The 21,499-nt window shown below is 53.4% G+C and overlaps 3 protein-coding genes across 5 annotated transcripts; all 3 read left to right on the top strand.

Moving 5' to 3' along the window:
• Nucleotides 1–439: 439 nt before the first annotated feature.
• Nucleotides 440–6,405, top strand: KLK10 (kallikrein related peptidase 10). The gene is made up of 6 exons (XM_027037177.2): nt 440–573; nt 1,014–1,118; nt 1,862–2,042; nt 2,636–2,910; nt 3,137–3,270; nt 4,018–6,405. Exons 2-6 carry the CDS (start codon nt 1,028–1,030, stop codon nt 4,168–4,170), a joined length of 834 nt encoding a protein of 277 aa, XP_026892978.1. The 5' UTR covers nt 440–573; nt 1,014–1,027; the 3' UTR covers nt 4,171–6,405.
• A 1,181-nt stretch (nt 6,406–7,586) lies between these two features.
• KLK9 (kallikrein related peptidase 9) lies at nt 7,587–14,453 on the top strand. The gene is made up of 5 exons (XM_027037191.2): nt 7,587–8,927; nt 9,113–9,269; nt 11,709–11,974; nt 13,113–13,249; nt 13,686–14,453. Exons 1-5 carry the CDS (start codon nt 8,885–8,887, stop codon nt 13,836–13,838), a joined length of 756 nt encoding a protein of 251 aa, XP_026892992.2. The 5' UTR covers nt 7,587–8,884; the 3' UTR covers nt 13,839–14,453.
• Nucleotides 14,453–21,192, top strand: KLK8 (kallikrein related peptidase 8). Of its 3 annotated transcripts, none has more exons than XM_053211001.1 (6): nt 14,453–14,655; nt 15,780–15,857; nt 16,336–16,495; nt 16,651–16,910; nt 19,639–19,772; nt 20,959–21,192. In XM_053211001.1, exons 2-6 carry the CDS (start codon nt 15,788–15,790, stop codon nt 21,112–21,114), a joined length of 780 nt encoding a protein of 259 aa, XP_053066976.1. In that variant the 5' UTR covers nt 14,453–14,655; nt 15,780–15,787; the 3' UTR covers nt 21,115–21,192. The 3 variants fall into 3 exon arrangements, with proteins under 3 accessions (XP_053066976.1, XP_014943650.1, XP_026892987.1); XM_015088164.3 differs by lacking the exon at nt 14,453–14,655 and adding an exon at nt 15,141–15,354 and having other exon boundaries at nt 15,751–15,857; nt 20,959–21,184; XM_027037186.2 differs by lacking the exon at nt 14,453–14,655 and adding an exon at nt 15,155–15,354 and having other exon boundaries at nt 20,959–21,184.
• Nucleotides 21,193–21,499: the final 307 nt, after the last annotated feature.

The following is a 21,499-nucleotide window of genomic DNA, read 5'->3' as shown; positions in this document are numbered from 1 at the left end:
CACAGAGCATCATCGCTCAGGCTCTGAGCTCTGCCTCATTCCCCCTCTGCCTCCTTTCTGTCTCTTTGTGTCTCAGTCTGTGTGGCTCCTACCCTTTCCTTCCATCTGTCTTTTCTCTCTGCCTCCCTCTCTCCTGGCCAGCATTCTGGCCTCACAATCACCTCTCTCCAACGCCCTCCTCAAGACCCTTAGGCTCCCTGGGATCCTCTCTCCCCAGCTGAGAAGACTTCTTGGAACAGGAGACGTGGGGAATCCCCATGGAATCCAGCTCCAAAAAGGGTGTTTGGGGCCCTGGAAAGAGCCTGTATTCCCTGGGCCCCTCCCCGAGCAGGAATCTGGGGCCCAGGTTGGGTGCCAGCCCCACCCACGGTATAATTAGGGAGAGGGAAAGGGAGGGAGTGAACCCCTGGGGGGAGGGTGGGGAAATTTCCGGGCTCTTCGGGGTTAAAAGGGAAGGCCAGGCCAGGGGTCCCTGGGCAGAGGATTCGGCGGCCCACTCGGCGGCAGGGCAGAGGCACTTCTGAGTCTCCTCCCTCCTCCTCACCAGCCCTCCTCCCTACCAGCGACTCCCAGGTGAGGTGGGATGCCCTACCCTGGTAGGGGCGGGTTGTGAGAGCATGGGTGGGGACCTTCGGGTCGCGGGCACGAGCCCTGTTTGAGCCTCAATTGCCCTATCAATCGGGCGCGCCTCTGAGCCTCGGACCCTCGCGCCACCTGTGAAGGAGGGCGAAACCCAAATGCTGTTTGGCCGGCAGTCCGGGGAAGCCGGGGTCCTGAGATGGCTCCCCCTTCGGGCACAGGGAGGTCTGGAGGACGCCACGGGGGGCGTCATTAGGGTAATGGTGCCCATCCCTGGTATTCTGGCCCGAGTCGCCCGTCCCCCTGTCCCTGAAGTCGTCGGCCGCAGGTTTAGCGGGTCTTCGCGGGCTGGGTTGGCCCAGGACGGGCGGACGGGCGCCGTGGGGTGCAGGTCTCTGACGGGGCATCCGTTTTAATCCGCCCTCGCCCCCTAGCCTCGGTCCCGGCCATGAGATCTCCGCACCTCCACCCCTCCACCGCCTCTGGCCCCCGGGCCCGGGCAATGCTGCTGCTGCCGCTGCTCGTGACGCAACTCTGGGGTGAGGCGGGGGACAGGGCTTGGCGGGAGGTGCCAGGGACCAGGGGAGATGGCAGAGTGTGCTCTCATCACCAACCCCAGCGCAACACTGCTCCTCCGGGGACCCCAGGCCCCACCTGCTGATCCAGTGCTGGCCCGCCCCTAAGTCAGCCGGGTCCCCCCCGAGCTCCGCTCTGGGGGATTGCGCCCCCTGCACTGCGCCTGGATCCCTACTCCTCCCTTCTCTCGGCTTCCTTCCCGGCCCCTGACTAACCCCGTGCCCTCTCTCAGTCCCTCTCGGTCCCCGCTCCTTCCAACTCCGCCCAGTCCCCTCTCTCAGTCCCTTTCGGTCCCCGCTCCTTCTAACTCCGCCCAATTATCTCCCAAGTCTTGCCTCACAGCTTTTGGCCCTCGGCCCTCTCACCGTTCTGCGGCGCTATTCCGGCCCGCCCTCCTCTATCCCCGCCCCCTGGTGGCCGGGTCGGGTTCTGTTCCTCCTCTGCTTCGAGCGCTGCATTCTGTCCCCGTCCCTCCAGACCCTCCCTGGTCGCTCTCCCCAACTCCACTCCGCTCTGTCCCCGCCTCCTTCTCCTTTCCCGCGGTCCTTCTCCGCCACTTCCATTCGGTTCCTGCAGGACCCCCAATTTCCAATCCTCTCCCCCAGCTTCCCTGGTTCTGGCTGCGGGCCCCGCAGGCGCGTCGCACGGCCCAGCTGTGGCCCCAAGCCCAGCTCCTGCCCTGTCTCCACCCCTTTTCTTTCTCCAGCCGCGGAGGCGGTGCTGCTCCCCAGAAACGACACCGACTTAGACCTTGTGGCCTCCGGCGCCCCGTGCGCACGCGGTTCGCAGCCCTGGCAGGTCTCCCTCTTCGATGGCCTCAAGTTCCACTGCGCGGGCGTCCTGGTGGACAAGAGTTGGGTGCTCACAGCCGCGCACTGCGGGAACAAGTAGGGCGAGCTCCTCAGGGCAGCCACGGAGGGGCGGTGGAGGCAGGCCCCGGGGAGGCGGCGGGAAGAGCTGGGGCACTTGAGGGTATGGACCTCTCCGAGCTCCTTGCGGGAGTCAGTTCTGGAGGGCTTCCTGCAGGAGGTGAGGCAGGGTTGGGCTGTGGCCTCCAGGGGGCGCTGTAGATCCTTCTCAGGGCTTTCGGGCTCGTCCACTGCCCTTTGTCTAGTAGATACTCCTTGGGCTCCCCTGAAGGGTGGATAGTTGCATGCAACAGACCCAAGTCCGGGGGTCCGGTGTGGTTAGGACTTTAGAACTAAAGACATTGTTCACCTCACGAGTCCCCATTGAGGAAGGACAGGAGTGGTAAGCTTACCCAGGTAGACCCCCAGTCCTCAATTCCTGCAGAACCCCAGCTCCCTTCTCCCCCACCTCCTCCTCCCTCAGACCCAGGAGTCCCAGCCCCCAGTTTCTCTCCCTCAGACCCAGGAGTCTGGGCTCCCACCACGGGGCCAGTCCCCTCCTTCCCACCGACTCAGAGTCTTGTCCCCGTCCCTACAAAGGCTTTACCTTCACATGGCTCTTCCCTCCCCAGGCCTCTGTGGGCTCGCGTTGGGGACGACCACCTGCTGCTTATCCAGGGCGAGCAGCTCCGCAGGACCACCCGGCCCATCGTCCACCCCAAGTACCAGCATGGCTTGGGCCCCATCCTGCCGCGGCGGACAGACGAGCATGACCTCATGCTGCTGAAGCTGGTCAGGCCGGCTGTGCTGGGGCCTCGCGTCCAGACCTTGCGCCTGCCCTACCGCTGTGCCCAGCCGGGAGACCAGTGCCAGGTGGCTGGCTGGGGCACCACGGCCACCCGAAGAGGCAAGAGCTGGGCACCCTGAAGCCTGTATCTTGGGGAAGAGGAACTGAGGGCCAGGACTCCTGGGTCTGAGGGGGGAGGGGGTTGGGGGGAGTGGGACCCTGGGTCTGGGGAAGGAGGGGCTGGAGGTCTGGGGTCTGGGATGGGAACCGTCTGGGTATCTGGACTCCTGAGTCCTGGAGGACTGGACGTCTGGCCACAGTATCACCTCCTATTTTCTCCTGTCAGTGAAGTACAACAAGGGCCTGAGTTGCTCCAGGGTCACTGTCCTGAGCCCTAAAGAATGCGAGGTCTTCTACCCTGGTGTGGTCACCAACAACATGATGTGTGCAGGACTGGACCAGGGTCAGGACCCCTGCCAGGTAGGAACTGGCCAGGGAGGGTCTCACTCATGGGAGCTAGGATAGGGTTATGGGAAATCGGAACGCCCCATCCTTGTCCCCAACCCTACACCCCGTGTCCAACATGATCCCATCCCTACCCCAGTGTCATCCCCGTGTCCAACATGAGCCCATCCCTACCCCAACCTCCATCCCCACCCCACGTCCGACTCTACCTCCTTGGGTCCATCTGCTGGCGCCCGGCCCTACCGACTTCTGACCCCGTCCTCAACAGCATTGCCATCCGCAAGCCTAGACCCCCACCCCATCCCTCTCTGTCGGCCCATGTCTACCTCCCCCCACCTCATCACAAGCTACAGCCCCAGCTCTACCCCATCTCCACTCTCGCTCCCCCCCCACCATCCAATGTCCACAACCCCTAGTCCGGCCCCATCCCAACCCCACCTCATACTTAACCCACCTCATCTTTTTTAAAAAAAATGTTTTATTTATTTTTGAGAGAGAGCATGGGGGAGGGGCGGGGGGGTGGGACAGAGGTTCCAAAGTGGGCTCTGCGCTGACAGTGCGGACCCCGATGCAGGGCTCGAACTCATGAACCGTGAGATCACGACCTGAGCCAGTCAGACAGTCAACCAACTGAGCCACTCAGGCTCCCCACCAACCTTGTCTTTATCCAAACACAACTCCAACCCTACCCAACCCCCAGATCCCCAAGTGGCAGCCTTTGAATTGGTGCATTTATTTGATCTCTCCTTCCCCCACCCCCAGAGTGACTCTGGTGGCCCTCTGGTCTGTGACGAGACCCTGCAGGGCATCCTTTCATGGGGCATTTACCCCTGCGGCTCTGCTCAGCATCCAGCTGTCTACACTCAAATCTGCAAGTACACCTCCTGGATAGAGAAAACCCTACGCTCCAACTGACCCCCAGGCCCGGAGCCTCTACCAGCTGCCTCTTCTCCCTTCCTGGGCAGTTGCGGGGGGGGGGGGGGGCTGGGCTCCTCCCCTGCCTCGCTGGAACCTCTGCTTCCCATTCACACCTGCTGATGTCTCTCCTCCTCCCTTCACCCCACCCCACCCCCTGCCCACTGCTGCTCTCTGCCCGCTTTGGAGCCAAACTGCCAAAAGCGATGGCAAAGTTTTTTGTTTTTTTTTTTAATTTAAGAGAAACAAGGAAGCTGGTGGTCACCCCATCTCTGAGAGGGGTTGTCACTCACCAAACCAGGCTGCCTCTACCACTCCCTGCTGTGTGACCTCAGGCAAGCTAAGCACCCTCTCTGGGCCTCTATTTCCTCACCTGGAAAATGAGGACAATGAAGTGCCTACCTCATATTCCCACTGTGAGGAGACTATGATATAACATGAGTGTGTAGGTTGCTATGGTAATTATCAGTAAAGCATTAACACAGTGGGTGGTGAGCCCTGACTAAATGTTACCTGTTGTCATGACCTGCCAACAGGTCCTGGTGAGAACATATGTCGCTCTGTGTCCTGGGGAGAAGAGCACAGGAGTAGCCCCCAGTCCAAAGCTCCCCCTCACCATCCCCCGCCCTCAGGGTTCATGGGAGAATCACATTCCCCACCCTCCTCTCAAGTTCCACGAAGCACCCCTTAACCACTTCCTCCCTCCCTCCCACTGTTTGCCACATCTGGGTCCGCCTGACACCAGTCCCTCCTGTGCCAGCAGGAGCTGGGCCACCTCTGAGTCATCTGGTACCTTCTCTGCCTTCCTGGGGCCACGGGAACCCAAGGGACCTTACCCTGGACCCATCTCAGCCTCTAAGACCAGAGGAACTCTCCCCACCTCAGTTGCTAAGTTGACATAAAGAAGCCCTCTGAGATTTAGGGGAAAGTTCTTGGTTAGATCCGTCTCCATTCCCTCACCAACCACAAGCTCCAGTCCCAGCTCCACTCTGTATCTCCGTTCTCACCCTCCGATCCAACACCCACAGCCCCCAGTCTGCCTCCATGCCCAACCCACTCCACACGGGCTTTGAAATTTCACCCTGAAACTTTGAAGAGAAGAGTTCTTTTCCTCTCCCTGAAAGTATCTCCATGTAAATATTTCTCTGCTGGAGGGTATTACACACAGAATCCAGGCAGAGGTGTCTCCACTTAGCCTGGACTCTGGAGATATTAATTACATCAGCTGAACATCTGCACAGCAGAACTTTCCCAGCCAGGTTGTTCTTGTTTGCCCTTTCAAACACCAATTTATTGAGCACCTATTATATGGCAAGCCTGATGCTGGGCACTGGGAACATAGTGGCGACGCCAACCACACGGTCCTTGCGCTCACAGAGCCCACAGAAGCCTGGCTCACAGTTTCCAGCCCTGAGCCTCTCCAGCTTCCTTCCCCCACCCCCATTAGCACACCCAGGAAACGCCAATCAGGCATATCAGCGGAGTTTGTCATGCAAGAATCAGAAACAAAGTAGGTGGGAACGTGAAAACTTGATTCACTGAAAAAAATTTGTTTAATGTCTATTTATTTTTGAGAGACGGAGAGACAGACAGAGTGCGAGCGGGGGAGGGGCAGAGAGAGGAGGAGACACAGAATCCGAAGCAGGCTCCGGGCTCCGAGCTGTCAGCACAGAGCCCGATGCGGGGGCCTGAACTCAAGATCTGTGAGATCATGACCTGAGCTGAAGTCGGACACCCAACCGACTGAGCCTCCCAGGCGCTCCTCGATTCATTTTTAAAGGCAAATCACCCATTCCTGTAATCATCACAGTACAAGTGTTTATTGAGCTGTGTCCTACTCCAGGTCCTGGAGATGAATCAGCCTGAGCTCTCCCTCAGGAGCTGCTAGTCAGGTCAGGGAGACAGGCAAGACTTCCATTCTTGTCATTCAGGTTTCTGCTTACTCAGGTTTCTACTCAAAGGTCACCTCTTCAAAGAAGACTTCCAGGATTGCCCTGGCTATAGGGGTCTCCTGCCCTTACCGGGACAACAATCCATTGCTCGGTTTATTTATTTATTTATTTATTTTTGCCACACTTGTTAGAGCTGAAACGACCTCATTTATTTGTTTACTGCTTAATGATCTGTCTGTCCCCTGTCTCCCTCAACTCAGTCCTTGAAAGCAGGGACTCGGATTTATTCGCTGTGATTTTCTTAAGCACCCAGCACAGTGCCTGGCACACAGAAACCACTCCATACATTGTTGAATGAATGACAAAAACTGACCAGCGCTGCAACAGAAGGAGGCACAGGGTGCCCTGAGGAGAGGCCAAGGACTCTTTCTGAGGAGACAGGGAGGTCTTCTCAGATCAGGGGACATTTGCATGGGGTTTAAAAGGATAAGTAGGAATGTACCAGGTAGAGAAGGAAATGCATTTCTGTCACTTTGTGACCTTGAGAAAATTGCTCGAATGCTCTCTCTACTTCAATTTTCCCCTCTGTGGAATAGAGATAGGATAGACTCCTATGAGAGTTAAATGAGATAATACACATGAAATGCTTACCTGCCAGGACAGTCAATGAAGGGAGCTGTCAAGATGTTATCAATAGCATTTAGAATGGCACCTAGCACAGAGTGGCTATTCAGTTTCTGGTCTCAAAGATGGACCTCCCGGGGCGCCTGGGTGGCTCAGTCGATTGAGCGTCCGACTTCAGCTCAGGTCACGATCTCGGGGTCCGTGAGTTCGAGCCCCGCGTCGGGCTCTGGGCTGATGGCTCGGAGCCTGGAGCCTGCTTCCGATTCTGTGTCTCCCTCTCTCTCTGCCCCTCCCCCGTTCATGCTCTGTCTCTCTCTGTCTCAAAAATAAATAAACGTTAAAAAAAATTAAAAAAAAAAAAAGATGGACCTCCCTTTCTGGAGACAGAGTAAGACACCCAACAACCACGAGTGACATGTATTGTAATGGGGGCAGCATGGGACTCTACAGGAGATGGATAAACATGTTATATTTGTTGAATGCTTACCATGTGCCCAGCACTGTTGTAAGACTTCAGATGGGTTAATTTGCCCAGTCACCCCGCGACCTGAATTGTTATTACTTCTTAATAGATGGGCCAGCTGAAAGAGGTCCAGTGACTTGCCCAAGGTCACATACCTAATAATGGCCAGCATTGAGATTTGGACCCTGGTGGTCCACTTCCAGAGTCCATGCTCTAAAAAAAAATTTTTTAATGTTTATTTATTTTTGAGAGAGAGAGAGAGAGAGACATATATAGTGTGAGTGGGGGAGGGGCAGAGAGAGGGAGCCAGAATCCGAAGCAGGCTCCAGGCTCTGAGCTGTCAGCACAAAGCCCGATGTGGGGCTCGAGCCCTTGCACCATGAGATCATGACCTGAGCTCAAGTCGGATGTTTAACCAACTGAGCCACCCAGGCACCCCTGAGTCCATGCTCTAAAGCATTGTATCAAGTACACATTCAAGAGGAGCCCAGCCCCAGAGTGATAATCAGGCTTACAGCAACAGAAAGTGGAGGAGTCTGTGAGTGCCCAGGGGAGGAAAAGATGTACTCTTCCTTGAGAAATCACAGAAGACTTCCTGGAGGAGGGGGCATTTAGGCTGAGTCTTGAAGGATGAGTAGGAGTTTACCAGGAAAAGAATATAGAGAAAGACATTCACTCCTTTAATTAACATCTCCTGAGGCCTCCCAAGAAGAGCACAGCCCTGAAAGGGTGATGCTGGGGACACACAGATGAGTCACATCTGGGCTTGGCCCTGCAGGGGCTGTCCACCTGATGAGGAGGAGGGATGGGATCGAGGCAGGTAGGATGGGCGGATGGGAAGGGCAATGGAGGAGAAGAGATTTAAAAAAAAAAAAAAAAACGGGCAATGTTCTCAGGACTTGGCCAAGATCTGGTGGTATTAAGAGAAAAGGAAAGCACTTAAGTTCCAGGTATGTTGGGCATGTGGGTCCTTGGTGGGTAGCGATATGAAGGGGATGGGATAGTTTATGACAAGAGTGGGTTAATCCAGTTGGGACCATATTTCCTCAACCTTCTAGGAGAGAGCTTTGTTCTTGCGGGAAGGGGCCTGGATGCTCAGGGTAGGGCATGCACATGTATGTGGCTCCTTGTGGTCGCTGCTTTGCTCAGTCTGTATCTTCCTTTCTCTCCTTCTCTCACCCCTGATCCTTCTATCTCTGTCCTTCTCTCTAATTCTTTCTCTCTCTTTCCCTGCCTTGCCCCATCCTGCCTGCCTCCTTCCTACCGAGTCTCTGTTCTTTCTCCCAGCCTCAGCCTGCTTTCTGGAAGGGCGCCCTCCTGCCCAGGACACTGGTCACAGCTCACCACAAGTTTCATTCAAGATAAATTTGCTTCCACCTCAGGACCCAGCCTTAGGAATCATCTTCCTATCCCTCTTCCTCCTCCAGATCACAGGATATCCTGTATCCAGGTCCCACATCCCCAGATCATGGGAATGAGGGTTCCCCTCTCTGGAGATCCCAGGGCCCCTCCCTCATTCCACCAAGCCCTGCGGGGGGGGGGGGGGTCTCCCGCATCACCTCCATTCCCAAGGCCCCCAGTCAAGGCTCCAGGGCTTCCCCCTCCTCCTGGGACATTTCTCAACCCAGATTAATCACAAGGGCGGCCCCAGAGAGGAGGAAGGAGATGGCATGGCTTACCTTAAAGAAGCACCCAGCGCCCCAAAGCATGCTCAAGACCCAGGCACCCCGAGGTCATGAGGCTGGGACTCGTCTGTGCTCTGCTTTCTCTCCTGACAGGTGAGGCTCCTGCTGTCCATCCTGCTGCCTGTGCCCACGGCCCCCTGAGAGACCCCTCAACCCCTCCCCCGCTCTCCACCCCCCCCCCACGCTTGCCCTTCCCCTTCCTGCTAGGTATCTCCCAGGTCTCCCCCAGCCCTCCCACCGTGATTGTCATTTACCCCTCTGCCTCCACCCCACCCCAGGGCACGGCGGGGCAGATACCCGAGCAATCGGGGCTGAGGAATGCCGCCCCAACTCACAGCCCTGGCAGGCCGGGCTCTTCTTCCTCACCCGCCTCTTCTGTGGGGCTTCCCTCATCAGTGACCGCTGGCTGCTCACAGCTGCCCACTGCCGCAAGCGGTGAGTGACCCGGGCACCACTATGTGTCGACGGGGGGGGGGGGGGGGGGGGGGGTAGGAGGGGGGAGAGGATAAGGAAAGGGTGGGGGTGGGGTCAAGGGGCCTTCGGAGGGAGGGAGGGAGCTGTGGGCAGGAAGGATTTAGCCTTCATTTCTTTTCCCAAAAGCTCAACTGTTAGAATTGACTCTCCAAATTCTAGAGTCCCAAGTAATCTAATTATTGGAGTCTAAAATTTGAAACTCTTAGAAGCCTAGACTCTGACCCAGAAAAATCCAGACTCTTGAGCTCCTGAAATCTCAGATCCATGAAATTCAGTGAATTGTAGAATCAGAGATTCAGAGAGTGGTAGAAACTTGGGAGTCCGGCTCTACCCCCAGAGGATATAATCACTCCAGCCACACTGGTAAGTTTACATTTTCTAGTACATGTATTACAAGAGTGAAAAAGAAATGATTAACATTAATGTTAATAATAGATTTGCTTTGAAACACTCAAAATATTATTTCAATTTGCAATCCACTTTTAAATGTTTATGAATGACTGTTTAGTCTTTTTTTTTTAATACTACGCCTTTGAAGTCAGATGTATGTTTTACACATACAGCACCTCTCAGTTCAGATGAGCCACATTTCAAGTGCTCAATACTTGTATAGGATAGCACAACTCTAGAATCTTAGATTCAGTTTCTAGGTAGGTTCATTGAATATAGAAGTTCATGGTCCTAGAATATTGTATTCAGAGTATACTAGAATACTAAGACTTGCAGAATCCTAGAATCTTGCATCAATAGAATTCTAGAAACTTCTATTCATGACTGTCTAGAATCTGGTGAATTAAACATCCCAGAATGCTATCATTCCAGATTCTTAAAATCCCCCCGGTTTTAATTCAGAGAATTCTAGAGCCTCAAACTATTTGAACCCTAGCTTCCTGAATTTCAAAAACCATTGATTTATAGAATTCTAGAGTGATGAAATTCATCTTATAGTCCCAGGATACTAGAATTCTAGGCTCTTTCAGTTCCTGATTTCACTCAGGTAGTTTAACACCCCCCTCAGACTTTTTTTTTTTTAATTTTTTTTTCAACGTTTATTTATTTTTGGGACAGAGAGAGACAGAGCATGAACGGGGGAGGGGCAGAGAGAGAGGGAGACACAGAATCGGAAACAGGCTCCAGGCTCTGAGACATCAGCCCAGAGCCTGACGCGGGGCTCGAACTCACGGACCGCGAGATCGTGACCTGGCTGAAGTCGGACGCTTAACCGACTGCGCCACCCAGGCGCCCCCCCCCCTCAGACTTTTTGATCCAGAGAAATCTAGAATGTTAGAACATTGAATTCATAACATTCTAGAACATAGAATTCTAGAATTGTGAATTCCTAACATGTTAGAATCTTAGAATTCTAGAATTTAGATTCTGGGCATTCTAATGCCCAGAGTATGAGAATCTAAATGATTCAGTAATCTTTTCTATATTATCTCTGGAAAGGAGTCATTCACCTTGTTCCAATATTCTTCCCTCCAGGAATGAAGCACATGGGGTTGGTACAGAATGTTGTGTGGGAATTTCCCATCAGTCATTGCTCCACGATAGGGTCTCTTTCAGCTCAGGTCTGTGCTTCAGGCTAGGAGAACAATGCTCAGATTTCAGTCCCAAAGACCAAGGAGAGAAGCAGAGATATGGAGGTAGAAAAGATTTAGGCATGAGGACGAGTTGGGGGGGATTGATTTCCCAGATATGGAACCAAGGCAACAAGGTGACAGAGAGTCAAAGATAGAACTAACACCTCATACTCCTTAAATCCTGAATTCTCAATCAGAAGCCTGTTCCCTAAGGTCAGAGGTCAGAGGCTGAGGAATGGACACATATACTCCCAGATAGTCCCCAGCTGTCCTGGGACGTGGACTGGGCTTGCAGTGAGAGAGCTTGAGGGTAGGCCTCAGGAAGACACACATTGAGGGTAAGGGATACAGCTACAGGAAAACCCTGAGTTCATGGATGACCCCTAACTTGGGGATTTTCCATTTCCCATCCCCTTCCATGCATACACACACACACCAACACACACACAGAGCCACTCCCCGCAAAAGCCACCAGACCTGTGGGGGCAGGAGGTGGGGCTGTTGTTGTATGGTAGGTGTAGCCTCCATGTGCCTACACACTTCCAAGGGACCCAGGTCACCTTTAAGGCTCCAGGTGGGGCAGGAAGGAAGGCGACTCACTTGGTACGGGACTTGGGAGGGGTGTGAGTTTTGGGGGGAGAGGCAGATGAAAGGATGGAGTGAGGAGCTGGGGCCCAGAGAGGGTGTATACCTTGCCTAAAATCACACAGCACTCTGGGTCGTACAGAGATGATGGGGGCCCAGGGACAGTGTGTGGCTTGTGGAGCACCCAAGCTTGGTGGACACCCAGCTTGACCTCTGAGGCCTGTCCCAACAGGTATCTGTGGGTCCGCCTTGGGGAGCACCACCTCTGGAGATGGGAGGGTCCAGAGCAACTGTTCCGGGTCACGGACTTCTTCCCCCACCCTGGGTTCAACAAGGACCTCAGAGCCCATGACCATAATGATGACATCATGCTGATCCGTCTGCCCAGGAAGGCACATCTGGGCCCTGCTGTGCAGCCCCTCAACCTCAGCCAGACCTGCGTCTCCCCAGGCACCCAGTGCCTCATCTCAGGCTGGGGAGCCGTGTCCAGTCCTAAGGGTACAGTGTTGCTCACAACTCAATCCCTTGTGTCTCACGCTGACGGTCTGAATCCCCTCCGTTTGTCTGTCTCTGCCTTTTCATCTGATAGGGAAAAATTTTAAGATGCTATAAATTGATCATTATTTTACAACCACTAAGAACAGGGGGGGAAAAAAGGTCCCATTAATCCTTGTATGACACCATTTGCTGGAAGACCCTTCCTGGATGTTGGAGATGTTTAAATGTGAAAATACATGCATCTTGGAATGGAAATGAGGTGTACAGAGTGACTCTCTCAGAGTCACCGATCAGCAACCCATTAGCCATATTTAGCTTCCTCGCATCAGTTTTCAGAGTGCCTTGAAAAAACAGTCTGAATTTGTTGCTGCCAACAACTAAAGCCCTGGGAGATTTTACGCAAGAGCCAAATTTCTGCGTTTGCTGGAAAAATTCAAAGAACTGGCAACGTTGGAGCCACATTCCCCAAATAGCGGCCATTGGGCAGAATCGGTGGAGGCTGCCCGCTTCAGACCGGATGTGGGTTCTCTGGTTCACTACAGTGCCCCCCAGTGGCTGCTGTGGCTGCACAGTCCCCTCCACCCACTTCTATTTGCTTGTCAAGCCCAGCAATGCCATCCATACCCCTCCACCCACTTATATTTGCCTGTCAATATCCATACACATGGGTATATGTGTATCTACATGTGTATCTATATTATACATGCTGTGTCTCCCTGTCTGTATCTAGTATCTTTTAAGTCTTTGTCTCTTCCAATGACCATAAATATCTCCTCCCTTTATCTCACTGTCCTTGGCATTTCTGGGCCTCTTTCCCTCTCTTTCTTCATTGCTTCCTGAGAATCTCTTTCCCCTTAAGAGGTCTATCTCCTGGTATGGTCTCTGCTTTTCTGTGTATCATGTATCTCTTCTTGGTTCTTGACTCTCTGACTCTGTTTCTCTGGCTCTCTCCCTCTCCTCAAACATGTTTCTCTTTCACGCTATGATTTCTTTTTGTCACTGTGTCTTGTTTCTATCTTTGAGAGTCTTATGCTGTGGTTCTATGGGTCCTCCTTAGGGAAGGGTCTGGATGGAGGGGCTTCTGAGTGTGATGAGCACAACTGCTGATCCTCTATGGGTTGACCTCTTTTGCCAACAGTGCAGTACCCACTCACGCTACAGTGTGCTAACATCAGCATCCTGGAGCACAAACTCTGCCATCGGGCATATCCGGGCCACATCTCTGACAGTATGCTCTGTGCCGGCCTTTGGGAGGGGGGCCGGGGTTCCTGCCAGGTGAGTCCCACTCTGGGGAGGCGGGGAATGGGTATCTTGCCAGATTCCTGGGCCCTAGGGACTTAGGGAGTTGGGTCCCAGACTTCCTGGGTGAAAGCAAGTGGGGATCTGGGACACTTGGGTCCTGGGAGAAGATGGGGCCAAGACCAAGATTCCTGGATTTAAAGGGGACTGTGGGCCCAGACTCCAGGATCTAAAGAAAGAGGAGACTAGTCTTAAAGAACAGACTTTAAGTCCTGAGGGAAGAGGGGACTAGGATCCCAGAAGGCTGGGTGCAGAGTTGAGGTGAGGGGTATGAGCTTTTACTCCTGGGTCTGAGGGAGGAGGGACTGGCCGCCTGGACAACAAGGTGTCAGGAGAGGAGGGCTTCCTGGGAGAAAGATAATATCATGAATACACCCGCTTAACAGTTTCATTGCTCTTCTGCCGCGCACAGGGTGACTCTGGAGGCCCTTTGGTTTGCGAAGGGTCCCTGGCAGGTGTGGTGTCTGGGGGTGCCGAGCCCTGCTCCAGACCCCGTCGCCCCGCCGTGTACACCAGCGTATGCCACTACGTGGACTGGATCCGAAAGACCATGGAGGACAACTGAGCTCTCGCGCCTCAGGACCAAGAGAGAAGGGTGGGCGCAGGGGAGCCGGGAATTGCCAGACTCTGGCCTCGGCAGCGCGGAGACGCACTTTGCATATTCAGGCTCCGCCCCCTGTTGGCCGACCGCGTCGAAAAGGACAGGGAGACACCTCCGCCCTGTAGCCCCGCCTTCTATGATGTCACCGAGAGCTGGCACCGCCCCCATGGAACAGCTTCGCCTAGGGCTCCGTTCGGGAAGCTCCTCCACCAGATAGCTCCTCCCCTCGGAGCTTTGCCCAATGAGGCTTCCCCCTCTGGACCCCACCCCCTTGTAACCCCGCCTCCTCCGTGAGAGATCCCACCCCCGTGACGTCAGGGGCGCGGCAGCTTCCCCCACTAGGGACTGAAGCGCTGTCGGGCTCCGCCCCTCATGGCCCCGCCCCTGGGCGTTTGAATCCTGGCGGGGTCCCAGCCTGAGAACCAATGGAAGATTTTACAATAAACGCACGTAGCCGCGCCTTCCGTCCGCCTGCTCCGTGGGATGAAGGAAGGGCAACGGGTGGGCGGCGGTGGGCAGACAGGGAACGGCCACCGTACAGCAATTCCCCCTAAGCCCCTAGCAGGTCCTGCCTAAAGTCTGTCTCCATCAGCCCTATTGCAGCAAGGCCGCTGGGTTCTGCTTGGGCCGGTCCCGTCTCCCCCAGGGGAAGGGGAAACCAGGTCACGGTGCCTCCCAAACCTGCCTTCCCACATCCCGGATCTCTCAGGGGGCAGGGGGCGGGGCCAGATCCGCCCTCAGAAGTCGAGACCAAGAGGACTCACCTTCCTTTCATTCCGAGGTAGTGACAGCAGCCCCCTGCTCCCGCAAGAACCCAGGCTCCAAGTCACTCCTTCTAAAAAGACTGAAGAATTCAGCCCCCAACCCCCTGCTCCCTCAGACCAAAAATTCACGCCTATATTATTCCCCCTCCCCTCTCAGACCCAAAAGTTTGGGTCCCCAGCTCCTCCCAACCGTCAGACCCAGGAGTCCAGAACGCTAGTCCCTCCTCCCTCAGACCCAGAGTCCAGAATCCCAGCCCCCACTTCCAGACCCAGAGTCCGGGCCTCAAGACCCCTCCTTCCTCAGACCCAGGAGTTCAGACGCCCAGCCCCTACCTCCCCTGAACCCAGAGTCCAGGTCTCCGGCCTCCCCCCCCCCCCCGCCTCGGAGCCAGTAGTCCGCGTCCCCAGCCCTTTCTGATTCAGACCCAGGAGTCACAGCACTGAGGTCCTTCTCTCCCAAGCCCGAGGAGTTCCAGATCCCAGCTCCTCCTCCTTCAAGATTTCTCTTTCAGCCCCTCAGTTCCTTCTCACTCAAACACAGAGTTCCAGTTCCCTGGTGCTCTGCAGGCTCCAGAGGGGGAGGAGGCGGAGCAGGAGGCGGGGATTCCCAGTTAAAAGCCTCCAGAATCTAGTACTCGGCAGACGGAGCTGAAGTACCGGGGCCTCTTCCTCTGGGTCTGAATCAGTCGGTGACCCCGCCCCTTGGATTCTGTAAGGTGAGAGGCCAAAGTACTCAGACACAGGCATCAGGCCGGAGCCCCTCCTCCCCCAGGACTACCCCTTCCTCCTTCAAGAGTTAGGAATCTGGCCCCTGGCCCCCTTCTCCACCCCCCCCCCCCCCGCCCCAAGACTTAGGAATCTCAACTCCCAGTTTCCTCTTCCTTCAGATCCTGGAGTCCAGGACCCTAATTCTTCCATTCCTTGGAATGTAGGAATCCAGCCCCCACCTCCCCTCCTCAGATTCAGAAATCTGGGGTCTGCCGCCTTCTTCCTCAACCTAAGAAATCTGGATCCCCAGCCCTTTCCTCCTGCAGGACCCACAAAAATGGCTTCGGATGCGCTGCTCCCTTATTTCAAGATCCTCCTAGGATTTAGCTCTCCCCCCTCCTCAGGTCTCAGCCCTGCCTTCTCGCTCTCCCAGATCCCACCATGGGACATCCCCCAGCCGCTGCAGTCTGGATCTGGACGTTTTTGCTATTGGTGCTGGAAGCCTGGACAGGTGAGGGGGGCCTGGCGGGAACCTCGGGAATGCCACGGTGGGTGCTTGTGATGGCATGGGGGTGGGGGATGTGAAACACACGATCACATGTGGGAGCTTCTTCAGGCTTTCCCGAGGGCGGATGGGGGCACACACACATGGCAGCAGGCAGGAGTGCGTCAGGTCCTGCTGCCTATTGCATGAGCACACCAAGCCTGCAGGGCTGCCTGCTGAGGGGCGCAGATACGCACGGGAGTATACGGGCGTGTGAATGCATGTGGAAGCATGCTTGGGTGTGTGACTTCGTGTGACTCATGGGCTTCAATGAGTGTACGTGTGCATCTGTGTGGCAAGCCAGGGACCTCGCGTGTGAGGGTGTGTGGACATGTGAGGTGGCAGGCAGACGACTTGCCGTGTGTCTGTTTGAACCCATAGTGGCTTTCTTGGCCCTTCCACTGCCGCAGGGGGTGGTGATCCAACCCTCTCCCTCCTGCTGCAGGACACTTGAGGGCACAGGAGTCCAAGGTGCTGGGTGGCCAGGAGTGTGAGGCCCATTCACAGCCTTGGCAGACAGCCTTGTTCCAGGGTGTCCGGCTGCTATGCGGGGGCGTCCTCATCGATGACAACTGGGTCCTCACAGCAGCCCACTGTAAAAAACAGTGAGTTTTTGCCTGGGGCAGAGGTGGGCTGGGGCCTGAGGGGAGGGGCAAAGAAGAGAGCTGGAGGTTGAGCTTCTGAAAGAGGAGGGCTGAGGGAGGAGGGGCCAGGGGCTCATACTCCTGCCTGGGTCCCAGACTACTCTCCACCATTACAGGAAGTACACGGTACGCCTGGGGGAACACAGCCTGAAGAAAAAGGACAGTTCAGAGCAAGAAATGGCTGTGGCTCAGTCCATCCCACACCCCTGCTACAACAGCAGCAGCGAGGACCACAGCCATGATCTCATGCTCATCCGACTACGTGGTCAGGCATCCCTGGGGCCCCAAGTGAAGCCCATCAACCTGGCGGATCACTGCCCTCAAGCTGGCCAGAAGTGCACCATCTCGGGCTGGGGCACCGTCACCAGCCCCCGAGGTAGTAGGAGGCAGAGGAGAAGCTGGCTGGCCCACTGGACCCCAAGCCATTGGCAAAGCTCTGGCTCCAGAAGGAGATAGAGAAGGGACAGTGATTGTGAGTTTGAGACTCACAGGTGGCCCATGTTGGAAACCCCAAAGATCAGAATATTAACAGGAGTGGTGGGAGAAAGAAAGCAAAATAGCAGACTGTTAGAGCAGGTTCCCAAAAAATGAATGGATGCATGAGTGGATGAAAGAATGTATGCCTCCTTTATGGTGGAGAGTGCCATGTTATGAGAACTTTCATAGCACAGGGTCTTATATAATCTTCTTAACAGGCTTGGGGTAGATGGGCTCCTCAGTGGCCCAAGAAAACAGGCTCCTACGATCTTCTCCCTCCTGAACCCACGATTCCTGGCACCAGAAACTCTTTGTCTTTACACCCAGGAGTCCAGGCCCTTCCTCCCCCAAGACGCATAGTCTAGTTTCCAGCTCATTCCTCACTCTGGACCCAAAAAGTCTGGACTTCCATTGAAGCCCTCCCTTTGGGACTTCAGAGTCCAGGCAGCTCCTCACCCTACATCACAGTGAAAGAATTGAGGCTCAGCTCACAGAGGCGTGTGATTCACCAAGAAGCAGCAAAGCCAGGACTCAGGTCCCTGCCTGTCTGGCTCTTACTTCTAAGGAGACAAGGGACACTGTGGAAACCCACTGGCTCATGAATCAGTCAGGTCAGTTCACACCATGCTCTGCCCTTTTTTCTGGGCAAGTCCCTTTCCATCTCTCGGCCTCACTTTCCTCATCTGCAAAATAGGGATAATTGACCAATAGATTTTTTTGAAGTTTATTTATTTTATTTTTGAGGGGGGGGAGGGAGAGGGAGGGAGAGGGAAAGAGAATGAGTAGGGAAGGGACAGAGAGAGAAAATATCCCAAGCACACTCAGCACTGTCAGCGGAGCCTGATGCGGGGCTCAAACCCATGAAACGTCAGATCATAACCTGAGCAGAAACCAGGAGTTGGACACTTAACTGACTGATGCACCCAGGTGCCCCTGACCAATAGATTTTTAAGCTCCATAAGGGTTCAGGTTAAATCTCTTTTCTTCATGGTGCATTCCTAGTGCTCAGGATGGTTCTTGGTATACAGTAGGTACTCAATAAATATTTGTTGAATGAATGCATGGATGACTCAATTATGGATGAATGAATGTATCCCTCTTTTAAAAAGCGATTGTGAGTTCAGATGTCTTACAATCAATGAGATTGTGAGTATACAGCTTCTGGAGAATGGAGGTGCCAGATAGAAGTTTTTTCCCTTCAAGTCTATTGCTCAAAGGTTAATAAGAAAGATTAATTCCATTTTCTTTCTTTTTTAAGTTGAAGTATAATTGGCACACAATATTCTATTATTTATTTTTAATTTTTTAAATTTTATTTTAGAAAGAGAGAGTGCAAGCTAGGAAGAGGGGTGGGGGTGGGGAGAGAGAGAGAGTCTCAAGCAGGCTCCATGCTCAGTGAGGAGCCTCGTGCAGGGCTCAATCCCACGACCCTGGGATCATGACCTGAGCTGAAATCAAGAGTTGGACACTCAACTGACTGAGCCACCCAGGTGCCCTGCAATATTCTATTAGTTTTGTGTACACAAAAAATATATATATTATATATATAATATATATATATTATATATAATATACATTATATATATATTATGTATATATAATAATATATATATTATATATATATATAATATATATATATATATATATATAATAATAAGTCTAGGTACCATCTGTCACTATACAAAGTTGTAACAATATTATTGACCATATTCCCCGTGGTGTAATTACATGGTTAATTCCACTTTTAGTCATTAATTCAATTTGTTTGTAAGCATCTGGTAGTCCCAGCTGCTGTATTGTGTGAAGTCCCTATCCTATGGATTTGCATGCTAGGTGGGGGAAATAGACAATAAACAAAAATACATATAAAATGAATTATTAGGTAGAGTTAAGTGATATAATGAAGTATCATGGAGAGTTAAGAGGATAGGGAGAGATAGAGGGGTGGTGTCTTCATTAGAATGGTCAGGGAAGGCTTCTAAAATGAAGTGACTTTTGGGAGAGGTAGGATTTAGCTGAATTGGGGTGGTCTGGGGATGGGAAGATTGGAGAGACAGGGTCATAGGTGTCACAAGGGGGCACCTCCATGTCTTTCAGTCACCTGATCCTTAATTTGCGAATGACTTTGGGATGGGGCACCTGGGTGACTCAGTTGGTTATAAGTATCCAAGTCTGAGTCTCAGCTCAGGTCTTGATCTCAGGGTTGTGAGTTCAAGCCCCACATTGGGCTCCACACTGGGTGGTAAAGCCTAGAAAGTACGAAAGAAAGCAAAAAAGCAAGAAGGAAGGAAGGAAGGAAGGAAGGAAGGAAGGAAGGAAGGAAGGAGAGAGGGAGGGAGGGAGGGAGGGAAGGAAGAAGGAAGAAAGAGAGGAAGAAAGAAAGAAAGAAAATGGCAGGACTCTGGGCAAGAAACAGAAGGTAAGGTCCACAGCCTTTCTCTAGATGTTGGAAAGGAAACTGCAGGAGCCATAGCTTTGTTTAATGTGGTGAGACGTGATGTGCCCTGCAAAAGGTGTCAGAAAACCCTCCTGTGCAGCCATGCATGTACAGAAGGGAGGTTAGATTCACCTAGGGACTGAGGGAAATGGTTACTCTCTCTGGGAACTTACAACCTCTGCCCCCTCAGAGAATTTTCCTGACACCCTCAACTGCGCAGAAGTAGAAATCTTTCCCCTGAAGAAGTGTAAAGATGTCTACCCTGAGGAAGTCACAGATGGTATGATTTGTGCAGGAGACAGCAATGGGGCCGACTCATGCCAGGTGAGTGACTTCTGAAACCCCCTTCTTCCCTTGGCCTTCAATGCCCATGGAGGCTTGGGGCTGGCATCAGGGGAAACTCAAAGAGTTAGCACCCAGAGAGGTTATACTCCATCTCTAGAGCAGGAAGCAGGTTCAGAGAAGGCCACACTCTCCCTGCAGGTCACACTGCACAGGGATCAGGAACGCTAAATTGTCGCTATCATTTTCTTGGGAACTCTTGTCTTCAGGATAGGGTGCAGACAGAGGAAGGGATAAAGGGAGCAAGAGAAGATGTCCAGAAAGAGTCTGAAGCTAGAGGGTGAGCAAGCTCCCTGCTCCCTTCCGCAGGAATTTGTGCTGACTCTATCGCTGACCAGGTAGCCAGCCACCTTTCTTTGGGACCTGATTGGGTTTCCTAGCACGGTGGCCTTCTCCTATGATTTGTTCCTTGGGAAGCAATACTCTCTTGCCAACTGGTCAGAGAATGGTGCCATTGACTTTAACCCTCCCTCAATGAGCTCCCCATCCCCAAGATGACAAATCTTGGGATGTGCCATAGCTGTAACAGTCATTCTTATTTGGCTGCAGTTTCAGTCTTCAGGGCTCCCCCAGCTTTGTCTCCCTCATGGAAGTCCCACCCCCTTTGCTAATGATTGGTCCCTGAAGACAATGCTTCCATGCTTTCTTTCCCATTGGCCAGGAATGAAATCATTTCCATCAGTGTCCTCCCAGGAAATCTAATCTCTCAGGATGGTTCCAGTTCCATAGAGACAAAGATCTCTTCCCAAAAGACCCACATTGCCCCTTGCACGTTTGTGTGTGTGTGTGTGTGTGTGTGTGTGTGTGACCACAAGAACTCTGCTCCTTCCCTCTCTTTGGTAACCGGATTCAAAGATCTGTTCGCCACTGGCAGGAACCAAGACATCAGCTCAGTCCCCTCCATGTAATCCTCACTGTCTTCTTTCTGACTTGGACGTTTGAGACATCATTCTCTTCCCTCCTTGGTCAGGATGTCCCCCGTTGCCCTTGCACACCCAGTGTGTGTCCCAGTACATGAAGCCCCACCTTTCTCTGTCACCATTGGTCCCAGGATACAATGCTCTTATCTCTATTGGTTAGAGGAACAAATCAGCTACAGAACTAGTACTAAATGTGGGATGCAGCGGGGGATCTTAGGTGAAAGTATTCTCTTACTCTCCCCTTCCAGGGAGATTCCGGGGGCCCGCTGGTGTGTGATGGTGTTCTCCAAGGCATCACATCCTGGGGATCAGACCCCTGCGGGCGGCCCGAGAGACCTGGTATCTACACCAACATTTGCCGCTACTTGGACTGGATCAAGAAGACCATAGGCAGCAGGGGTTGATGCTAGGACAAGCTCTGGACCCGCTTCAATAAACTCACAACTCAGCCTTGCTCCTTGCCTGTCTGTGCTTCCTCCTTGCTGGGAGGGATGGAAAGACGGGGGTCTGCGCCTTGCTGGGACATTTGATGGGTGGTCTACAGAGATCAGGACCACTCCCCACCCCATGGCCACTCTGGCTACCACCATTGCCTGGAGTGACCCCCTTTATTTCTGGAAGGGCTTGGAGGAATGGGAGGTTAAATTCAGGGGAGAAGATACACAAGGATTTCCAAATATCCGATGGGTTGGCCTGCAAAAGACAGATTTGAAAGAATTTCTTTTTTTAAATTAATTAATTTATTTTGAGAGAGAGAGCTTGTACAAGTGGAGGAGGGGCAGAGAGAGA

Source organism: Acinonyx jubatus, chromosome E2 (genome assembly GCF_027475565.1).
Source record: "Acinonyx jubatus isolate Ajub_Pintada_27869175 chromosome E2, VMU_Ajub_asm_v1.0, whole genome shotgun sequence".
In the NCBI taxonomy this organism is placed as follows: Eukaryota; Metazoa; Chordata; class Mammalia; order Carnivora; family Felidae; genus Acinonyx; species Acinonyx jubatus.
The sequence above is the reverse complement of the archived record's forward strand: the minus strand, read 5'-3'. Positions and strand labels throughout refer to the sequence as shown.

Excerpts from the sequence above, each read along its gene's own strand:
- KLK8 (XM_053211001.1), top strand. The coding sequence starts at position 15,788 with ATGGGACATCCCCCAGCCGCTGCAGTCTGGATCTGGACGTTTTTGCTA. Across the intron at positions 16,496-16,650 it reads GCAGCCCACTGTAAAAAACA|GAAGTACACGGTACGCCTGG; the intron begins GTGAGTTTTTGC and ends CCACCATTACAG. Across the intron at positions 16,911-19,638 it reads CACCGTCACCAGCCCCCGAG|AGAATTTTCCTGACACCCTC; the intron begins GTAGTAGGAGGC and ends CTGCCCCCTCAG.
- KLK9 (XM_027037191.2), top strand. The coding sequence starts at position 8,885 with ATGAGGCTGGGACTCGTCTGTGCTCTGCTTTCTCTCCTGACAG. Across the intron at positions 8,928-9,112 it reads TCTGCTTTCTCTCCTGACAG|GGCACGGCGGGGCAGATACC; the intron begins GTGAGGCTCCTG and ends ACCCCACCCCAG. Across the intron at positions 13,250-13,685 it reads GGGGCCGGGGTTCCTGCCAG|GGTGACTCTGGAGGCCCTTT; the intron begins GTGAGTCCCACT and ends TGCCGCGCACAG.
- KLK10 (XM_027037177.2), top strand. The coding sequence starts at position 1,028 with ATGAGATCTCCGCACCTCCACCCCTCCACCGCCTCTGGCCCCCGGGCC. Across the intron at positions 1,119-1,861 it reads GCTCGTGACGCAACTCTGGG|CCGCGGAGGCGGTGCTGCTC; the intron begins GTGAGGCGGGGG and ends TTCTTTCTCCAG. Across the intron at positions 2,911-3,136 it reads CACCACGGCCACCCGAAGAG|TGAAGTACAACAAGGGCCTG; the intron begins GCAAGAGCTGGG and ends TTCTCCTGTCAG.